Source organism: Elephas maximus, chromosome 9, assembly GCF_024166365.1.
Source record: "Elephas maximus indicus isolate mEleMax1 chromosome 9, mEleMax1 primary haplotype, whole genome shotgun sequence".
Lineage (NCBI taxonomy): Eukaryota > Metazoa > Chordata > Mammalia > Proboscidea > Elephantidae > Elephas > Elephas maximus.
This window is the reverse complement of record NC_064827.1, coordinates 105,434,938-105,454,953: the sequence shown is the minus strand read 5'-3', so window position 1 is coordinate 105,454,953 and position 20,016 is coordinate 105,434,938. Positions and strand designations below refer to the sequence as shown.

The window sequence follows — 20,016 nt, the reverse complement described above, 5'->3', positions numbered from 1 at the left end:
CATCCCAGGTCCATCATCTTTAGGAGATATGGACATGTGAACAACTTTACATCAAGTATAACATAAGCTGTTTTAGCAGTTGGGTTTGCAAGGGGCTCTGGGAACCCACAGAGAACCCTACCTCAAGGTCTATGCAGGAGGGCTCCATCTTACTTCCCTGGCTTCACTCACACTCGTTTTGCACCACCCCTGGCCTCACTGAGTAACAACAACCTGTTTGGAGTTGTCTCCATGCAGTCCAATGTCTTTTACTTTTATCCCTACCCTGGACGATACCCTCTGCTTTAGCCCGCTAACCTCCACACATTTGACAAGACCATCTCCTCCAGAAGTTCCTCCGACAGGCAGAATCAGGCCCTCTTGCTCTGTGCTCCTGCAGTGTCCCAGGGATGTGACCCCCCAAGAAGGTATGTACAGGTAATCCCCAGCTTACAACGTATTCTAGTTACTATGAACTATACTTACGACCTTCTGTTTTGGTAAACACTTACTGTTATGTAATATGTACTACATAAAAACCAAACCCACTGCTGTCCAGTTGATCTTGACTCATAGCTACCCCACAGGGTTTCCAAGGCTGTAAATCTTTATGCAAGCAGGCTGCCACATCTTTCTCCCGCGGAGCTGCTGGTGGTTTCACTGACCTTTCAGTTAGCAGTCCAGTGTTTTAACCACTGCCCTCCAGGACTCCTTATGTACTACATACAATGTTAAAATATATCTATAAGTTTATATGTAATGTTTCCAACCCCCAAAGACTAATAAGATCAGATTTATTGATACTGATTTAAAAAAAAAAAAAAGGCAACAATAATGAAGAAAAAAAGATTCAAGCATTTGACTTTCATCAGAACTGACTTACGATGGAGTCGTAGTCAGAGCCCCGACGTAAGATGGGGACGGCCTTACAGCGAAACCTGTGGGAGCCAGAATTCGACCAGGCTGCTTTGTTTTTCCGGGTCTCGCAAGTCTTCCGCCTTTGACAAGGTGCAGTCTTACCACTTCTCTGTTACTCGTTTTAGTGAGAAATATTTGTGTTTTCCTACTCTGACAGGTTTCTGCCCTACTCGGGTTCTGCCTTTAGTAGGTTTTACTGTAATTATTTGACAACTTCCCCTTCTAGACGGGGAGGCATCTCAAGGGTGAAGACTGTATCCCCAGCACCCAGCACACGTAGGATGCTAAATAAAATTGTTGTGGCTGGCTGCCATGGAGTCGGCTCCTGACTCATGGTGACCCTGTGCACAAGAGGATCAGACTGTGTGATTCACAGGGTTTTCACTGGCTGACTTGTGGAAGCAGATTGCCAGGCCTTTCTTCTTTGTCTTAGTCTGGAAGCTCTGTTGAAACCTGTTCAGCATCATAGCAACATGCAAGCCTCCACTGACAGACGAGTAGTAGCTCTGTTTGAGTGCACTGGCCAGAATGGAACCTGGGTCTCCCGCATGGAGGGTGAGAATTCTACCACTGAACCAGCACTGCCCCTGCTCAATAAATACGTGCCATGCAGATGACTTAACTCTGTGGGGACCCATGCAAGGTCAGTGCCGCCTGTATGGCTCAGTGTGATCTCAGACCTAGCCAAGCCATTTCTTCCAGCACGAAATCCTGGAAGTTCTAATTTACTGCCTATGCCTTCCAGCTGAGTCACTTACTTTTCCAGTTAATGACCTGAACTGTTATAAAACTCATGTCCTGCCAGCTACAATTTTCCAACACCTATTTTCTAGCCTTAAACTTTGACCAGTCTTTTGCAACAGGGCCAACACTGCCCTCTAGTGGGCATTTTGGAAAGTTGTGGCGACATTTTTAGTTCTCAGTGTTTGGGGGCAGGGGAACAGAACCATTGCTAAAGGCTGTGGGTTTGGGTGTCCTGCTGAATACACACAACATCCCGCAGTAACGAACTTCCCTGTGGCCGCCTGCCTTCTGAGTGTCCACTGTGCATTCATACAGGAGAAAAACCAATGTATAATACTCTGAATTTAGGACTTAACTGTGTTTTACAGATAACCCAGGGGTTTATTTTTGCTTTTGGGGGGCATAGTTTTAATATATACCGAGTTTGCCAAGAATGTGACTACTGTGTAAATTGGGATAAGAACATATTTTGGAGTTTTTTTTTTTTTAAATCTCTCATGTGAGAAGATGTTCTCCCATCTCTGGAAATCACAACGCCATCAGGCCAGCACGCAGCTTGCGGGATTGAAGTCACCATCCCAGCCCTCCGGAGTCCGTCCCCCGTCTGTAGGCGCTGCACTCAGTGGTTTTGTGGGCGGGTGGGTGCAAACAGCTGACGATTTCACTGCGTCTCCCCGTGCACTGTGCCTGAGCACTGACGTACTGAAACACGGAATGTTCTACCCTCAATGATTTTCCTACTTCTTGGTTATATTATGCTTAAGGCCCTATTGATCTCTTAAAATTATCCGTGTAGGTATGAGATTATCTACAAGTTTTATTTTGAGAGAATAAAAAGGGCATTACAAAACTTTGGCTATAAAATGTTGGGTCTTCTCAGGCTGGGAACCTCGGCTCTAGATGATGACTGTCAGACATGGGGTTGTCCTTATTCTGTCTTCTTCTAACCTCCAACCTCAGTACGTTCAGAGACAAAGCACTGAGAGGACTGGAAGGGTTGGGGTATCTTCCAGCAAGTCCCCTGATTTATTCCCGGAGTCAGCACAAAAGCTGAAAAGGTCCTGCCCTGGGACAGGTACTCATCAGGGACGCCATTGACTGGGCTGGAAGAAATGGGGCGCTGGGATTCCCCCGACGCTGGCTACCACTGCAGGTAAGCCTGTGCTGCTTAGGGATGCAGACGCCCTGAATCGAGCCTCCTCCCCCACCCTAAAATCAGGCAGCCCTGACTGGACCTTGGTCCCACGGAAGCACCGTAACTGCAATCACAGCATCTGCTTTCTTTATGAACATCTCACTGAGAAGGTGAAAAAGTTCTCAACTATTTTGTCACATGCAACTGACTAATATACACATAAATCCTTTATATTGGCCAGTGTCTGCTTCACCTGAGATGGTGAAAGGCGATAACCTGATTCCACATAAATTCCATCACTGGATCTTGGCTGAACTCCTTTTGTTAAGGACACTTTACAGTTGCCTTGCGGCTCTTTTCTGCCTGTTTCCTGCTGTGCCAATCTCGACCCTTTGAGCTTTGGCGAACACACCCGTCATGGCCGCTCCACGTCCCAGCAGCACGTCTGTCCTGTCTGAAGGAATGCGGGCAAGTCTGTCCATTCCAGGCCTTTCTGCTCTGATGAGACTTGAACCACAGTAACCAATGGATAATGCTGCCACACATGTGGCTTCTAGAAGCTTCTAAACCTACAGACTGGCTTGCTCCTGAGTAACTGAGGTAAAGTTACATCAATTCTTTGCTCAGTACTGCCTGTGACTGAGGGCACAACTCTGCCTCACCCCTTCCAATTCCATGCAGTGCAGCAGTGGGCAGGAACACAAAACATCGAACTGCTGCTGAGTCGATTCAGACCCGTGGGGACCCCAGGTGTTATAGAGTAGAACTGAGCTTCAGAGTTGTCTGGGCTATAGTCTTTATGAAAGCAGATCTCCAGGCCTTTCCTCTGCATCACTCCTGGATGAGTTCCAAACTGTCAAGCTTTTGGTTAGCAGCCGAGTGCAAACCGTTTGCGTCATCCAAGGACCTAGTGAGTAGAAAGCTGCTGGCATTTTGTTTGCCTGTTTCCCCGTCCAATTCCCAGAATTGGAGGTCAGAGTGCAGGGGGAGTTGGAGGGGCTGAAACAGCGGCACTTCTGCCTGTAGTACAGGCAGGCCCTGACTAGTGACATATTCGAGTTATGATGAGCTGCCCCTATAACTGCCCTTTTTTTCTTGTACATCTTGTTGGTAATATGTACTACATACAAGGTCGCAGTGCGTAATTTGCTGATGGTATCACTCTCAGATGTTCACTTGCAGATATTCAATTTTACGATTTAATGTTCAAAATACTGCTGTATAGATTTAGTTTTCTAAACTAAATTAGGGGCTTCAGTTGCTGGAAAACATGGACCCAAATGCTGATCACTTTGCTAAAGTTGATAGGCAGATTCAGGAAGCTGTGAGATGTTACCATGAAATATATGTTTAAAAAAAAAAAAAAGGACCATACAGACAACTCCCACTAAGCTGGCTGCACAGTGTTTAAAGTGCTCAGCTGCCAACCCAAAGGTCGGCGGTTCCAATCCACCAGCCGCTCCAGGGGAGAAAGATGTAGCAGTCTGTTTCCATAAAGATTGAAGCCTTGGAGACCCTATGGGGCAGTCCTACTCTGTTTTATAGAGTTACTATGAATCGGAATCAACTCACCGGCAACAGGTTTTTTGGTGTATTTTTTTTTTTAATGTATCAATGTATGTATTAAAATATATCTGTAAGTTTATGTATGTTTCCACGCCCCAAAGACACATAAAGATTGGATTTATAAAGATACTGATAATAAAAGACAATAATAATGAAAACTAAAAAAACTGAGGTTCTTGACTTACATCAGAACCGATTTACGATGGAGTATTCGGGACGGAACCCTGTTGTAAGTCGGGACCACATGTAGTAACTTCCATGTGTCTGTTGTATGGCTTATTGTGCTTTCATGCACATTGCTTATTTAAGTCTCAAAAAAATCTTTGTGGTAAATATCATCATCCTCTGTTTGCAATGAGCAAACGGAAGCTCAGAGAGGCCGAGGGACTTGCCCAAGGCCTCAGAGCTTGGAACAACAAAGCCAAATCTCACCATGGGGTCTTCCTATACAGCACAAGCTTTCTTTCCACCTTGCTGGCCACTGAAAATGAGGCAGCGGGATTCCTCAGTAGCAGAAGGAAAAAGGAATAAACAAGGATCCTCCAACCGAAAGCAGAATCTCAATGCTTTGCATGCTGGGGTTACAAGTACTAAAAAATGTCCAAGGAGTTCCATTTACAGCTCATCCCGCTCAGAAATACTTCCCAGGTAATGCCAGGTCCCCACTGCAACACCACTTCAAGGGAAGCTCGATTTAAAACAAAATTCAAAAGGCATCACTACAAAGTCAAGTAAAACTAGAAAGGTCCATTCCTGCCCTGGATTTGCAGAGACAAACCACACAGCTCATTTTAGATATGTTTCTCAAGCAAATTAGATTGGTTGCTGGCTTCAGGGTTTGGCCCCTGGAGCGCCACCTACAGCACCCTCGGGTGAGCTGCAGGAGGGCTCTCCCGCTTTATCACAGGCGGCTTTGCACCATGAGCCTTTATGCTGGTGGCCATCGCGCCCTGCTCAGAATCAGTTATAAGCTCACATGCTGTTTCCCAAATAATGCCTGTCCTCAAGAACTCCTGTTTCATCTAAGAAAATACTGCTGCATGGGATTTACAGCTCTGCTTTTATGATGTCCCCGATTCTGGATGTCATATAAACGTACTTTCCGAATGGGGCTAAGAAAAGGATTTTGAAGACTAAAGAATGGATGAAAGGGGCCCCAGACCTGGACATGCCGCCTTCCCTCCTGATCCTTGCCCAGGCCTTGGCATATCTCCTGGCCCCTGCCTTCCTCCCCAGTGGCTGTGGGCTTTGCTGACTCTTACTCACCAGGCATTTGGGAAGATACACTGCTATACTGCTCTCCCTCCAAGACCCACAGAACCGCCATAATCTTGAAACGCAAGGAAAAGCCAGATAAACTCAGATCTCCTTTCTAAGGAAACCTCAGTCACTCACCCTGCTCGCTAAGGACTTTTGAGATTCTAAACACAAACAGATTTGATTTTTTTTTTTTTTTTTTGGTCTGTTGCTGCCGAGTCAGCTCTGACTCACCGCGTCCCTGTGTGTGTCAGAGTAGAACAGCACTCCATAGGGTTTACAATGGCTGATTTTTTGGAAGCAGATCGCCAGGCCTTTCTTTTGGGGTGCCTGTGGGTGGACCTTTCGGGTATGGTTACATTTGCACCACCTTACAGCCACCCACTACAGAAGTTTTTGAAACCTCACCCCTCTTTAGTGGAGGACATGCTTTCACTGTCCGTCACTAGATGGCGCAGTAGGGATGGGCTGAGGGGCCAGGGACATGTCTCCCTGTGGATGGCAGCTCCCCATCACCACGGCACACTAAGGTGTTTATGAAGATGGGGTGAGCAAGGGAGCTCTGGTGGCGCAGTGGCTAAGTGATACGGCTGCTAACTAAAAGGCTGGCAGTTCAAATCTACCAGCCGCTCCTTGGAAACCCTCTGGGGCAGTTCTCCTCTGTCCTATAGGGTCACTAGGGGTTGGAATGGAAGGCAATGGGTTTTGGGGAAGAAGATATTGAGTTGCTCTAGGCTAGCTCTAGAAAGTGGTATGAATATGTATTTCTTTGGAGGGGGAGGGCAAAGTCCTTACAGCCTACATTTGCCAGAACTACAAGACTACCCCTAGACCCTGGGCTGACCAGTAAGCATTATGTGGTCAGGAGCTGGGGGACAGGGGGGCTGGGTGGCTGTGTGGCTGTGGTGTGCAGCCAGCACCCCTGTGGGTAGTGGAGAGTTATCTAAATTCTGGATCATGCCTTAAAATATTCTCCCATGTGTGACCCCTCAATTGGAGGTTGTGGACAGAATGTAGATCTGAGACCTGGGTGCACACAACGTGGGTGAGGCCACCGCAGTGCAGGTGGCACCAGGGTGGGGAAGAGAAGGAGGCAAAGCGGCACAGAAGCGGAGGAGTCCTGTGATGCTAAACTTGAAGCTGGCCTTCTAGGTCGTCAGAAAGGTAGGCTGGGAAACCGGGAGGCCAGAGCATATTCTACTTATATTTTATAATATGAGTATGTTTATATTATAGCTGCTAGCTTTAATCATATATTTTAAATATTGACTGTGAACCTCCACCTGTATTCTCACCCAAGGCTCACAGAAGACAACCCCGGTCTATGCCACCGTCATACCTCACTTGGCTACCAAGATGGCCCCTATCTGGTCTCTCTGCTCCTCTTCCTGCCCCTGACATGCCAGCCCCTGAGGGAAATGTCTAAAACCTAAGTCAGATCTTGCACCCTCCTGCTTACATACCTGGACTAAACCCAATCTTGTTACCAAGGTCTGCAAAGGCCTGCCTATCTCTCTGACTGAGAAGCTGGACTATACGAAGAACAGCGCATCAGGATTGGAGGAAGGCTCGTTAACACCTGCGAGATGCAGATGACACATCCTTGCTTGCTGAAAGTGAAGAGGACTTGAAGCTCTTACTGATGAAGATCAAAGACCACACCTTTCAGTATGGACTGCATCTCAACATAAAGAAACAAAAATTCTCACAACTGGACCAATAAACAATATCATGATAAATGGAGAAAAGACTGAAGTTGTCAAGGATTTCATTTTACTTGGATCCACAATCAACACCCACGGAAGCGCAGTCGAGAAACAAAAGACACATTGCATTGGGCAAATCTGCTGCAAAGGACAGGACCTCTTTCAAGGGTTAAAAAGCAAAGATGTCACCTTGAAGACTAAGTTGTGCCTGACCAAAGCCATGGTGTTTTCCATTGCCTCGTATGCATGTGAAAGCTGGATGATGAATAAGGAAGACTGAAGAATTGATACTTTTGAATCACGGTGTTGGCAAAGAATGCTGACTACACCATGGATTGCCAAAAGAATGAACATATCTGTCTTGGAAGAAGTACAACCAGAATGCTCCTTAGAGGCGAGGACGGCGAGACTACGTCTCACATATTTTAGACATGTTATCAGGAGGGACCAGTCCCTGGAAAAGGACATTATGCTTGGTAAGGTAGACGGGTATCGAAAAAGAGGAAGACCCTCAACAAGACGGACTGACACAGTGACTGCAACAAGCATAACGATTGTGAGGATGGTGCAGGACCGGGCCGTGTTTCATGATGTTGCACACATGGTCACAATGAGTCGGAACTGACACGACGGCACCTAACAACAACCAACTCTCTGGCTGCGTGGCACACCATTCCCTGCCTAGATCACCATGCTCAAGTGCCAGCCCTGGCCACAACACCCTGACCTTGTGTTTTGCCTCACTGAACACACCCAGCTCTTTATAAACTCAGGTCATTTGCACTGCAGCCCTACCCCTGGCTGGCTCCTCCTCCTTGTCCTTCAGGGGTCAGTTTAAATGTTACCTTTAAAGAGGCCTTCCCTGACCAGCCAGTAGAAAGTAGCTGCCCCCACCACCCCTCCATACCCCCTACCCATGACTTTGTCTGGTTGTTTTCATTGTCTTACTTCACCCTATTTTTATCCCCTGAAAAGCACTTACACCAGGGCTGGCAAACCTTTTCTGTAAAGGGTCATACGGTGTCTCTCTCTATTCAACTCTGCCATGCAGTGCAAAACCAGCCACAGACAAGAGTAAATGGGTGTGGCTGTGTTCCAATAAAACTTTATTTACAAAACCAGGTGGTGGGCCAGATTTAGCCCTCAGACTATGGTTGCCAACCCCTGACTCACACATTTTTCTTATTTGTTTATGGTCTGGATCTTGCCTCTTTTGTTTGTTGTGGTCCTCCTCCATGCCTAGAATAGCTCTTGTTATAGACACCTGTGAAGTTCTTGTAAATGCATGTATGAATGAATGAGTGAATGAATGAATGAGTATTATTCGGTAACTGCATTGTTCTTTGAAGCCCTGGTGAATCTTGGTTTCTGGTTCCCTTTCTTCCAACTTGCTTCTTTCTCCCTGGCAATTTAGCTTTCACTTCTCATCAGACTCCGCATCAGCAGGCTAACAGGGAGGGCCGTCCGCAATCTGGGAAAGCCAGAAAAGAGCACCCAGAGGTGACACGGCTTCCGCACATGGCAGGATGCAATTAGGGGCAGCAGGGATGGGAACACAACTCTTCATTACGCAAATGTGGTTTCCTTGTGGCGAATCTTTAATTCTGGGCAAACTCCCAATTTTGTCCTTTTCTCCAAAATATTCTTGGGCACCTTGCTTCACTGCCTAGTCTTAGGCTTAGGGAAAGCAGACTAGTTTTAACATCAGCTTTGGGAAAATCTGATTAGAAAGACAAAATAAAATAATCCAACTCCCCAAGGCCCTGGAGATGATTATTTTAAAATAGGACATGGGACTTGCCGTGACAGGGTTAGTAAAAATGGATTCTGATACAAAATCTAAATGTGCTTCCTCCACCCAGCCATCATAACAAGAACCCCCTTTTCTTCTATGAGAAGGGAAGTCAGTTTGGCTGAGCAAGGACATAGTTCTTGGACAGGACTGTAGGGCAGAGCTGGGCTCTGTTTTAGGGGTGGGAATGAGCACAGAGTGAAAGAAGCAGCTCCTTTTTGTAATAAGGTCGTAGTTATGACCCAGGGTGTAGCTGTGCAGGCTTCTAGAGACCCCCACCCTACCCACAGCAATCCACAGCAATGGTATGCTGGTAAGCTAGTTCTCTATCAAAAAGAAAAAAAAAAGCTCTGATTTGTAGTGTTTGCCCATTCCTGTGGTGTAAATATTCCCACCATGGCCCATGTCTCTGATCACACAGTGGCTCCAGCACAACGCTGGCTCCAAACTGCTCATACTGAATTGGGTCAGAGTGGATCCTACCCAACTCAGCCCTACCCCATGCTCCTCCTCCTCCCATGAGCCCTGGTGTCGACCTCGGCTACCCTTACCCCATTCTGCACCCCACATGGCCCCTTGAATGTACTGGCAGGAAGGTCCTATTTCCCCTTGGTCAGCCCCCGGCACTAACCTCCCTTTAGTCTGCTGCCGTTCTCCATGGGTGCAGGTAAATCAGATGACTTTGGTTCTATTTCTGGAAGACCAACCCCCACTACTTCCCTACCAAATGTTATTAAAATTATGTTCCTAGGCAATGTCAACTAATTAGAGGCAAAAAAAAAAAAAAGAGAGAGTGCTTCCTTTGCTAACGTGACCCATTTGGAAACCAAATACAATGGCAATTTACAGCTAACACCTCCAGCTGTTGCAAATGGAAACCTTTCCCTGTGAATGCGTTTTGGATGTGCAGTGGCTCTTAAAGGGGGTAGCTGCCCACCTAGGAGGTGTCTGGATATATGTGGAGGTTTTTTTTTTTTTCCACAATGAACGGAGCAAGCAATACCATGGCCTTAGATGCTTGGGTGCTGGGGATGCTAAACAACCGCAAGGACAAGAAATCTCACCCATCCAAAGTGACAACAGTGCCCTGGTGCGAAACACTAGAGAGTACTGATGGGAAAATGACATTTAAAGGAAATTGGTATTCTTGCTCCCCATGTTAGGGATCCAGGTTCAATTCCTGGCCAGTGTACCACATGCATAGCCACCACCCATCTGTCAATAGAGGCTTGCATGTTGCCATGATGCTAAGCAGGTTTCAGTGGAGCGTCCAGACTAAGATGGACTAGGAAGAAAGGCTTGGCAATCTACTTCCAAAGCTCTGACAATGAAAACCCTATGTATGGAAAACAATGCTGATCTACAACAGATCATGGGGATAGTGCAGGACCAGGCAGCATCACCTTCGTTGTGCACGGGGTCATTATGAGTTAGGAGTTGACACCATGGCAGCTAACAGCAACAGGTGTGAGTTACCTCTGTCCATCTTCCCCCACCCCAATTGTGTAGCTGTTTGAATAGTCTCTTCCTCTGTATGACCCAACTATAATTTGAGATAGATCTAGTTACTTGGCTTTCCCTGCAAGTATTGCTCTCTCCTTGCGGCAGCCTACCGCAAACCCTCACCGATGTATTCTCCAGGGATCCAACTGTGACATCTTAATCACTTTCAATAACCAAATTCCAATATCAAGTGTCCCTAAGTGCCAGACAGTTATTTACATTGGGGAACTAAAAAATAGATAGGATGAGATGAGAAATGCTTGGCAGACAACTCCTCCCTTCTTGGTTAATTAGGAAGCTAAAGTCTAGAGAAAATGACAAAGGCAAACAAACCCAAGGGCCTCATTGACCTTGGGGTTAGAAGACTATACTGACAGGAGCTGGGACCCTGGGCTGCTCAGCTGCCCAAGGTCAAGGCAATCTGTGCATGCTACAGAGCAGGTGAACTCTGCTCCTGTCCGGAAGGTACTGCCTTCCTGGCTGGCAGGGGATCTGCCCTAAAGACGCCCTGGTGGCCCCTGTAACAGCACTGAAAACGGGGGTTTGTATTTTAGGTCTGAAGCTCAACCTTGCACTTACTAGCAAGTCACTTACCATGAGTCCTGGCTTCCTCATCTGTAAACTCAAGGATATTGTAGGATTACACTGCACAATCCATACCTCCTGGGGGTCAAACGGTAGCTGTTGTTAAGAATAAGAGTCCCTGGTGGTACAAACAGTTAAACTGCTCAGCTGCTAACCGAAACGTTAGGGGTTCAAGTCTGCCCAGAGGTGCCGCTGAAGAAAGCCCTGGAGATCTACTTCTGAAAAATCAGCCACTGAAAACTCTACGGAGCCCAGCTGTACTCTGACACATGTGGGGTCACCACGAGTCAGAACTGACTCGATGACTGGTTCAGATTATTCAGAATGACTCTCAAGGGTACCCTACCACAGCCAGCATCGTCGACACCCTAACAACTGCTCACAGGGACTAGGACACAGGAGGGGCCGCCACAGAGAAACGTCTGTGTTTTCCCAGGACTCCGGAAGTGGTTTGCAGGACAATCACAAGAACAGCAAACAGAAGACATTTACTATGTGCAAGCACTGTTCAAAGGACGTCATTTACACCAAGTCATCCAACTCACATCACCAATCACGTTAGGTAGCACTGTTCTCACCCTTCTGACAAATTGGGAACTGAGGCACAGAGTCCTTAAGCAGCTGTTTAGGTTACTCAGCTAGAAAGTGGCAGAGCTGGGATTTGAACTGAGGTTATCTGACTCCTGAGACTGTACGCTCAGCCACCACCCTATATTTTGCCTCCCAAAGCAAAGATGAAAGGAGAGCTGTTTGGTCCTCTAAGGATTTTGGGTGCTATAGAGATGGAGCCCTTCCAGCACATGACTAAAATGATGATTCTTTGCCTTGACTTTTGTAATCTGTCCTTCAGAAAAAAATCATAGAATAATGGCAAAACATTGAACATTGTAATATCCCTTTTCCCATCCCTCTTTTTAAAATCAAGGCACCAAAATCAGAGGTGCAAATTAATGGAAGAAAATAAAGAAAATTCCAAACTGAGAACAGTGTTGGAACTTACCTTGCACTAAATTCCAAATTCTAAATGGGCAGTCAGTTACCCTTCAACTGTACCATAGCAAGCTTCTTTTAATTTGTATTTTTAATTATAAAAGTAATCTAAGCACATTGCAGAAAATTCAGGAAATAGCTTAAGGGAGAAAGTAGCTTGAACCCACAAATCCAATCCAATTCAACTCTGGCTATCGTTTCAATGTTTTCCCTAGACATCTTTTTTTCTCATCATTTATTAACTTTTTTTGGACTTGTAATACATGCCCAGGTTTGCATCCAGAATAGGAATCTTTTCTTAAATAAAAGAAGAAACCATTCCTAAGTGGAAGATGGACAGCAAAACACCTCGTGATCTAATGAAAAGCCTTGTCAATCTTCTGGAGGACGGGGGTTTCCTAAAGTGACTCAGCTGACCCCTGGGTGGCCATGGCTTTGCTGTAGATTTTTGTTTAAAGATTAGCTGGTTGCATATTCCCACGGATCACTGCTGTATAGCAAATGCGTGTGAGGTGGTAAACAGCACTCTAAGCCAAGAAAGAACGTGGCAGCCAGGTTTTCCAGGGCACTGTAGGGTCATGATGAGTCAGAATCAACTCACTGGCAATTTTTTTTTTTTTTTTTTTTACAATTTTGACAAAGACTGTCTGTAGTGGCAGCTGAGTAACTGACAGCAGACACTGGGAAGGAACACTATTGCTCCTCAGGGACGATGGTGCTTATTTAGCCAGAACGCGGATATTGCAGGTGGGTTTTAAATCTTTGTGAAATTCTGGAAACCCAACAATACCTAGCCCATGATGGTTAGGTGTTAAGTTTGTACCCCTCTGCTGCTCCTTAATAAAGTATTTCTTTCTACCACTGGGATGTGATAGAGACCTAATAATTAACAGTAAAAAATTCGTGCTCATTGAGGCTGTGGAAAGACCAGATTTCATTTCAGCTTCTCTTCACTATTGATGGATACTATAATGGGAAATCAATTTTTTTAAACATTTTTTTCTATAAAACATAAGATTCTATACCCAAACACAGGGCTCCGAACAATAAAATCCTGTAAAAGCCAGAAGTTGTGAACTAGGGGCCCTGGAGTCAATTTGGCCTGGAGTTGAGTTTGTTTGGCTGACACACTGTCAAATAAAGAGAATTTAAAAATTAGGAGACTCTATGTAAAAGTTTATAACTGACTGTGAACCACAACTATGAGGCTTTCCCCTCCTCTTGTTTTGCTTTAACAAAATGTTTCCCTTGTTTTTCTCGTCCAAATCCTCACTCACGATGTTTGTACATAATGGAAAACATTAGGCCTGTGATATTTCCTTTACGAACATACCAAGGCTATGGGAATTTTCCCAGGCTGATCTCTTTCTGGGATTGCTAAAACAGAGCTAAAATTAAAATCACTGGCACAAAGGTGTGAAAATGAATTATCCATGACATTATCCAACCCAGGTCAACTCCAGGGAGTTTTAAATATGCATATGAACTTGAAAAAATTGGATCTTTCCACATCTATATTCCGTACAAAAGAAATCATTCTAATCTAATCCTCCTCCCCACACACATGTATTCATTAAAACCATGGGACCACTATGGAAATGTAAACCCTTAGGGAATGTGAGAGTTATGACATCATCATCCCCCCCCAAGCCACTTTTCAATTTAAAAAAAAGGCGTCTGAGACCTTTGTTGGATAACAGAAGCATATTTTGGACAATATTTTTTGCAATGAGTGCTTAAATATACTGAATTCTATTTTTATTTCCATAAAGCTCATATTTTAAAAATTATTGCATGATTATGATAGAAAACATGAAAAAATACAGTAATGTTTAAAGAAGAAAATGTTACCCATGATAGCAAAATTTAAAGACACCATTGTTAACATTTTGGTAGTCTCTTTCACATTTTCTAAGCATTTTAAAAACATAGCAGGGATTATGAGGTACACACGATTTTTATCCTGCTTTGAACCCAGGACCTCTAGTGGTGCAGTGGTTAAGAGCTCGGCTGCGAACCAAAAGGTAAGCAGTTTGAATCTACCAGCTGCTCCTTGCAAACCCTATGGGGCAGTCCTACTCTGTCCTGTAGGTTGCTATGAGTGGGAATCGACTTGATAGCAACAGGTTTTGAAGCCCAGGGACACCTTGAGCATTAAAGTCCTGCTACTAACCTCTTCAAAAATATTTTAATGGCCCCAAACCAATCTATTGTATAGCTGTACAACAACACAATGGTCTTTTGATGTTTCCAATATTACTATATTATAAATAACACTACAATGAACATCTTTGTGCATAAAATTGTTTTTTCTTTCCTTCCTTCCTCCCTTCTTCTATCCCTTCCTATCTTTCTTTTATTTCCTTAGGACAGAGTCCCAGACATAGAGTTAGTAGCCTAAAGGGCGTGACCACTTTGAAATCTCTTGATACAAATTGCTATGATGTGAGCTGGAAAGGATGCATGACATTTATTTATTTTTGTAATGTTTCTTTAAATGTCAAAGTAAGGATGCTGATAAACAGAGATATCTTGGAGCTCAAAACATTAAGAAGCAGCAAAGAACCAGCTTTTTCCTTTCTCTACTTTATGGGGAATTTGGGGGTGGGGGGAGAAATGAGGCTAATCAGAGAGGCTGGGAGGAGAGAAACCAGACACAGCAACTGTAAAGAGGCCAAATGATTTCCAAGTGTAAACCCAGAAGAAATCTGATAGATCACCTATGCATTTATGCAAGTTGGTATGCAAATCAAAGGACAGAGGCAGCCACCTCTTTGTAAAACGTGGAGTGCCAAAAGCCTCATTTTGTTCATTCTAAGAGTTTACACGGGAAAACACTGAGAAATTTTCACATAAAAACCACAGAGGATTTCAACTGGTAAACAGGGTTTCTCACCTTTCGGAGTCTGGCAAGGAGACCGGCTACATGCTGATGCTGTTCCGACTTCGCAAGGTCTTCTGCGGTCTTGCCATCCTGTAGGACAGAAACGGTTAGTTCTTTCCTCTGCAAGAAAACAATGTGCTACCTGGACCAATTCCGTCCATCTGAGGCCAGAACAAGCCTAACAGGTATCAGGAACAACGAATGTACAGAAGAGTGTTCTAGATGATTTCTCTATCTGTGTAACCCTTATTTTACTCAAGTGTCCAGGAAAAGAAACTAACAGCAGGAAAGAATTGTACATTGGTGTTTTGAGATCCACAGTGAGCTGTCCTGGGCCCACAGGCTTTAATCAAGGCTCGGCAGCCCCATTAGCCAGCTGGTTCTTCCATGGCTGAATCTCCAATCAGGCAGACAATCAAGATTGGCATTCAATGCCAGGTCCTAGTTGTGCAAGCAAACATCTTAAAATCCTCACAGGATGCTAGTTACTGGTAATTGCTGTGGCTTTCAAAGAAAAGCTCAGTTTTACAGACAATTTTGATTTAAAGATTTCTAGTGAGTGGCCAAACCAATATCCAAACCCATAGCTATCGAGTCGATTTTGACTCCAAAGGATAGAGTAGAACCACCCCATAGGGTTTCCAAGGAGCAGCTTGTGGATTTGAACTGCTGGCGTTTCAGTTAGCAGAGTGTTTAGCAACTGCACCACCAGGGCTTCCTATGCCTGTTATTAGGCGTGAAAGAGCACCATGCTGCCTCGTGGCAGAAATGGACGTGTGTGCCTATGTCGACGTGTATGCACAGGCGTGCACAGGAGGTGATGGGGAGAACCAGAAAAAGAGCAGCCAGTGCCAACTTGCTGAGGGTGGGGAGAGCAAGGAGCTTCCCAGGACCTACAAATAGTGCCATCTGGTGTAGCTGGGGGCATGTGGGAGTGAGGGATATGGCCGGGCAGGGGTGGGGGCAGGTTATAGAGGACACATCCTAAAGGCAAAGGAGCCCCTGACTGATTTTAAAGCCAGAGTGCATTGTCAGATTCACGTTACTGGACAGATAAACGTGACAGAAAATGGAATTGTCCAGGAGAGACATGAGATCATAAACATTGGTTAGGAGGTAACCTCGCCATGAAGGAGACACAGTGAGGTCCTGAACCTGGTGAAGCAGGACGGACAGAGTGCTGCATCTTCAAGAACTGAGAGGCAGATTTGACAGGATTTGATACGATGTTCTGTTGTTGTTGTTATTTGCCGTTGCATCAGTTTCGACTCATGGCAACCCCATGTGATCCCAGGTGTGCAGAGCAGAATTGAGGCTTTGACCTTTTGAAAGCAGATCTCCAAGGCTTTCTTCCGAGGTGCCTTGGAGCGGGCTTGAACCTCCAACCTTTCAGCTAGTAGTCAAGCACTTAACCATTTGCGCCACCCAGGGGCTCCTAAGAAGGAGGATTTCCATGCTTCTGGATGGGGTGACAGACATGCTGAAGCCCTTCACAAAGGTTAGGCATCGAGGAAGAAGAGACCTGGGGGAAGAGGAGACATGGACTGCGGAGGGCTTCTCAGTGTGGGTGTCCATGGGGCCACTGGGGATCCAAGTGTGGGGCTGAGCAGACTGGAGACCTGCATGTGGGCCTGGCGTTCAGGGGCAGCTGCCACCTAGGGGCTGGTAAGAGCTCCTGGGGAGAATAAGAGGGAGAACTGGGCAGGACTGACCAGCAGGAACCTCCCACAGAGGGGGTGGGAGAAGACGTGGGTCTACAAAGAGCACAAGGGGAGGGCAGGCAGAGGACAGGCTTTTCAATCTCAGGCAAGAGAGCCAACTACACCAAATCCTGGAGAGATAAGTAGAGAGATAAGGATTAAAAGAGCTACTGGGGGTTTGGTGTACTGGTACATGAATGGATAAACAAGCTGTGGTACATCCACACAATTGAGTATTACTCAGTGACAATAATAAATCAGCTATTAAGTCATGAAAGACATGGAGGAAACTTAAATGCGTATTGCCAAGTAAAAGAACCCAGTCTGAAAATGCTACATACTATAAGATTACAACGATATGACATACTGGAAAAGGCAAAACTAGAGAGACAGTAAAAAGATCCCTGGTTGCTAGGGAAGTGGGCTCGGAGGAGGGAGGTTGCGTGGAGCAGAAGGCATTTGTAGGAGAGTAAAACTATTCTGGAAACCCTGGAGGTACAGTGGTTAAAAGGGAGGGCTGCTAACCAAAGGGTCGGCAGTTCAAATCCACTTAGACACTTTGTGGAAACCCCATGGGAAAGTTCTACTCTGTCCTTTAGGGTCGCTATGAGTCGGAATCAACTTGACGGCAATGGGTTTTTTGGCAACTATTCTGCATGATACTGTAACGGACGACATAAGACTTTATGCATTTCTCAGAAACCACAGGACTATACAACACAAGGAGTGAACCCTAAAGTAAACTATGGGCTTTACTTAAATGAACAAACCAAAAACACCTGATGCCATTGAGTCGGTTTTGACTCATGGCGACCCCGTGTGTTACAGAACAGTGCTATGGGCTATAGGGTTTTCTTGGCTGTAATCTTTATGGAAGCCGATTGCCAGGACTTTCATCTGTGGCACCACGAGGTGGGTTTGAACTGCTAACCCTTAGGTTAGTAGAGTACAAATGGTTTGCGCCACGCAGGGACCTCTTAGCTAATAATAACGTTCTATCATCAATTCTAACAAATATACCACAGGATGCAAGATATTAATCATGGGGTAGCTGGGTATATGGGAACTCTCTACTTTCTGTGCAATTTTTCTGTTAACCTAAAACTGCTCTAAAAATGAAGTGTATAAAAATCCGCTGCTGGCGCTTGGGTGAGAAGACTGTAAAGGAACACAAGGGAGCAATCACTGTAGTGTCTACATTGCAGCGAGGAGAGAGCTGCTGAGGGGATAGGGCACTGGGGAGCGTCTGGGGTAGCCGCAAAAGCTCTATTCCTTGACCTGAGTGGGGTGACAAAGGTGTTTACCTTCTAATAAATCAATAAGCTTTACATTTATTTTGTGTTTTTTTTTTTTGTGTGTGTGTGTGTGTGGTAAAATATATTTTTAAAAATTTTCCTTTTTAACCATTTTAAGTGTATATTTCAGTGGCATTAATAACATTCACCATGCTGTGTAACTATCATGTGTGGGGTTTTTAAGATCTGTGTTGTATTCTGTATCAGAAAGGTCTAGAAGGAAAGAGCTACGGGAGGTGACTGGTGGCTTGTCTGAGAGCCCAGAGAAGCAGAAGGCAAATGGGGGTGGAGGAGGAAGTAGGAGATAAGAAAAAAGGGAAGACAGTACCTTACGTTTAACCAAAAAACCAAACCCACTGCTGTCAAGTCGATTCTGACTCATAGCGACCCTATAGGATAGAGTAGAGCTGCGCCATAGGGTTTCCAAGGAGTGCCTGATGGATTCGAACTGCTGACCTTTCGGTTAGCAGCTGTTGCACTTAACCACGCCACCAGGGTTTCCACCTTACATTTAGAATATTTTTTTAAAGTTATCCTAGTTGAGAACAGAACGGGAGAGAGAAGAACACTAGAGGGCACTGTAGGGCCAAGGGTTATTTTAAGGATGGGAAAGCATGGTGCCTGCTCAGGTGATGAGATAAAACTTGCAGGGATGCAGGCTATCCAATAAGGTAGCTGCCACTCACCACACAGGGCTACTCAGACTTGAAATGTGGCTGGTCCCAGTTAAGACATGCTGTTGTCATACATGTAAACTACATACCGGATTTCCAAGACTTACTACGAAACAAAAGGCCGCTAGGTAGTTAGTGCAAGCAGTTTGCACTCGACTAACTTAAAGGTTGGCAGTTCAAATCCACCCACTAAAGCTGAGGAAGAAAAGGCCTGGCAATCTGTTTCTGTAAAGATTACAGCCAAGCAAACCCTACGGAGCAGTTCCACTCTGTAACACATGGGGTCTCCATTAGTTGGAATCGACTCAACAGCAACTAACAACAACCATACAAAACAGAGAATGGAAAATATCCCATTTAATAATCTTTAAAAACTAATTACAGGTTAGAATGATATTTCAGATATATTGTGCTAAGTTAAATATATTATCAAAATCGTCATCTGTTTCATTTTCCTACTAAAACCAAACCAAAACCTGCCGCAGTCGAGTCGATTCTGACTCATAGCGACCCTATAGGACACAGTAGAACTTCCCTATAGAGGTCACAAGGAGCATCTGGTGGATTTGAACTGCAGACCTTCTGGTTAGCAGCTGTAGCTCTTAACTACTACGCCACCAGCATTTCCAAAGGAAATATTAAATGACATATGTGGCACATATTTCTATTGGATAGAAAATAATAATAATCACGTCACTCTCCTACTTAAAAACTTCAATGGGTTCCCACTGCTTGCAACATGAAGACCCAAATCCTCACCTCGGCCATGAAACCCTGCATATCCAGCCCCACTTACTCCTCCAGCCTCGTCTGGAGCGACTTTCCATGCTGTGCTCCAACTCACTGCTCTTCCTTCAATTCCTGGTATGTGCTTGTTTCCTCCAAGCTCTGGCCTTTGCATGCTTTTCACACTCCTTTGCCAACCTAATGACTCCTCATTCTTCAAAGTTCAGGTAAAATAGTGCTCCTGCAGGGAGCTCTCCCTGATCCCCTTGTAAGCCTCCTCAGCACCCTGTCCTTTCCCCTCACCACATGTATCCCAAACCAAACCAATCCTGTTACCGTGAAGTTTATTCTGACTTACAGTGACCTTTTAGGACAGAGTAGAACTTCCCCCATAGGGTTCCCAAGGCGTGGCTGGTGGATTGGAACTGCCAACGTTTTGGTTAGCAGCCAAGCCCTTAATCACTATGCCACCAGGGCTCCACATGTATCCCATTTAGTAATAATTGTGGCTCTTTGGTCCACGCCTCTTTCCCATCAGACTCTAAGTGCCCATCCCTATCTT

The 20,016-nt window shown here is 45.2% G+C and overlaps 1 protein-coding gene across 4 annotated transcripts in view; it reads right to left on the bottom strand.

The window, feature by feature from the left end:
• The window catches only part of DAPK1 (death associated protein kinase 1), a 223,757-nt gene that overhangs the window by 25,975 nt on the left and 177,766 nt on the right, over window positions 1-20,016 (bottom strand). For all 4 annotated transcript variants that reach the window (XM_049897030.1, XM_049897031.1, XM_049897033.1 and 1 more), the window contains exon 19: window positions 15,072-15,149. In XM_049897030.1, the coding sequence (XP_049752987.1) occupies window positions 15,072-15,149 (78 nt within the window). The remainder of the gene's footprint in view (window positions 1-15,071; window positions 15,150-20,016) is intronic.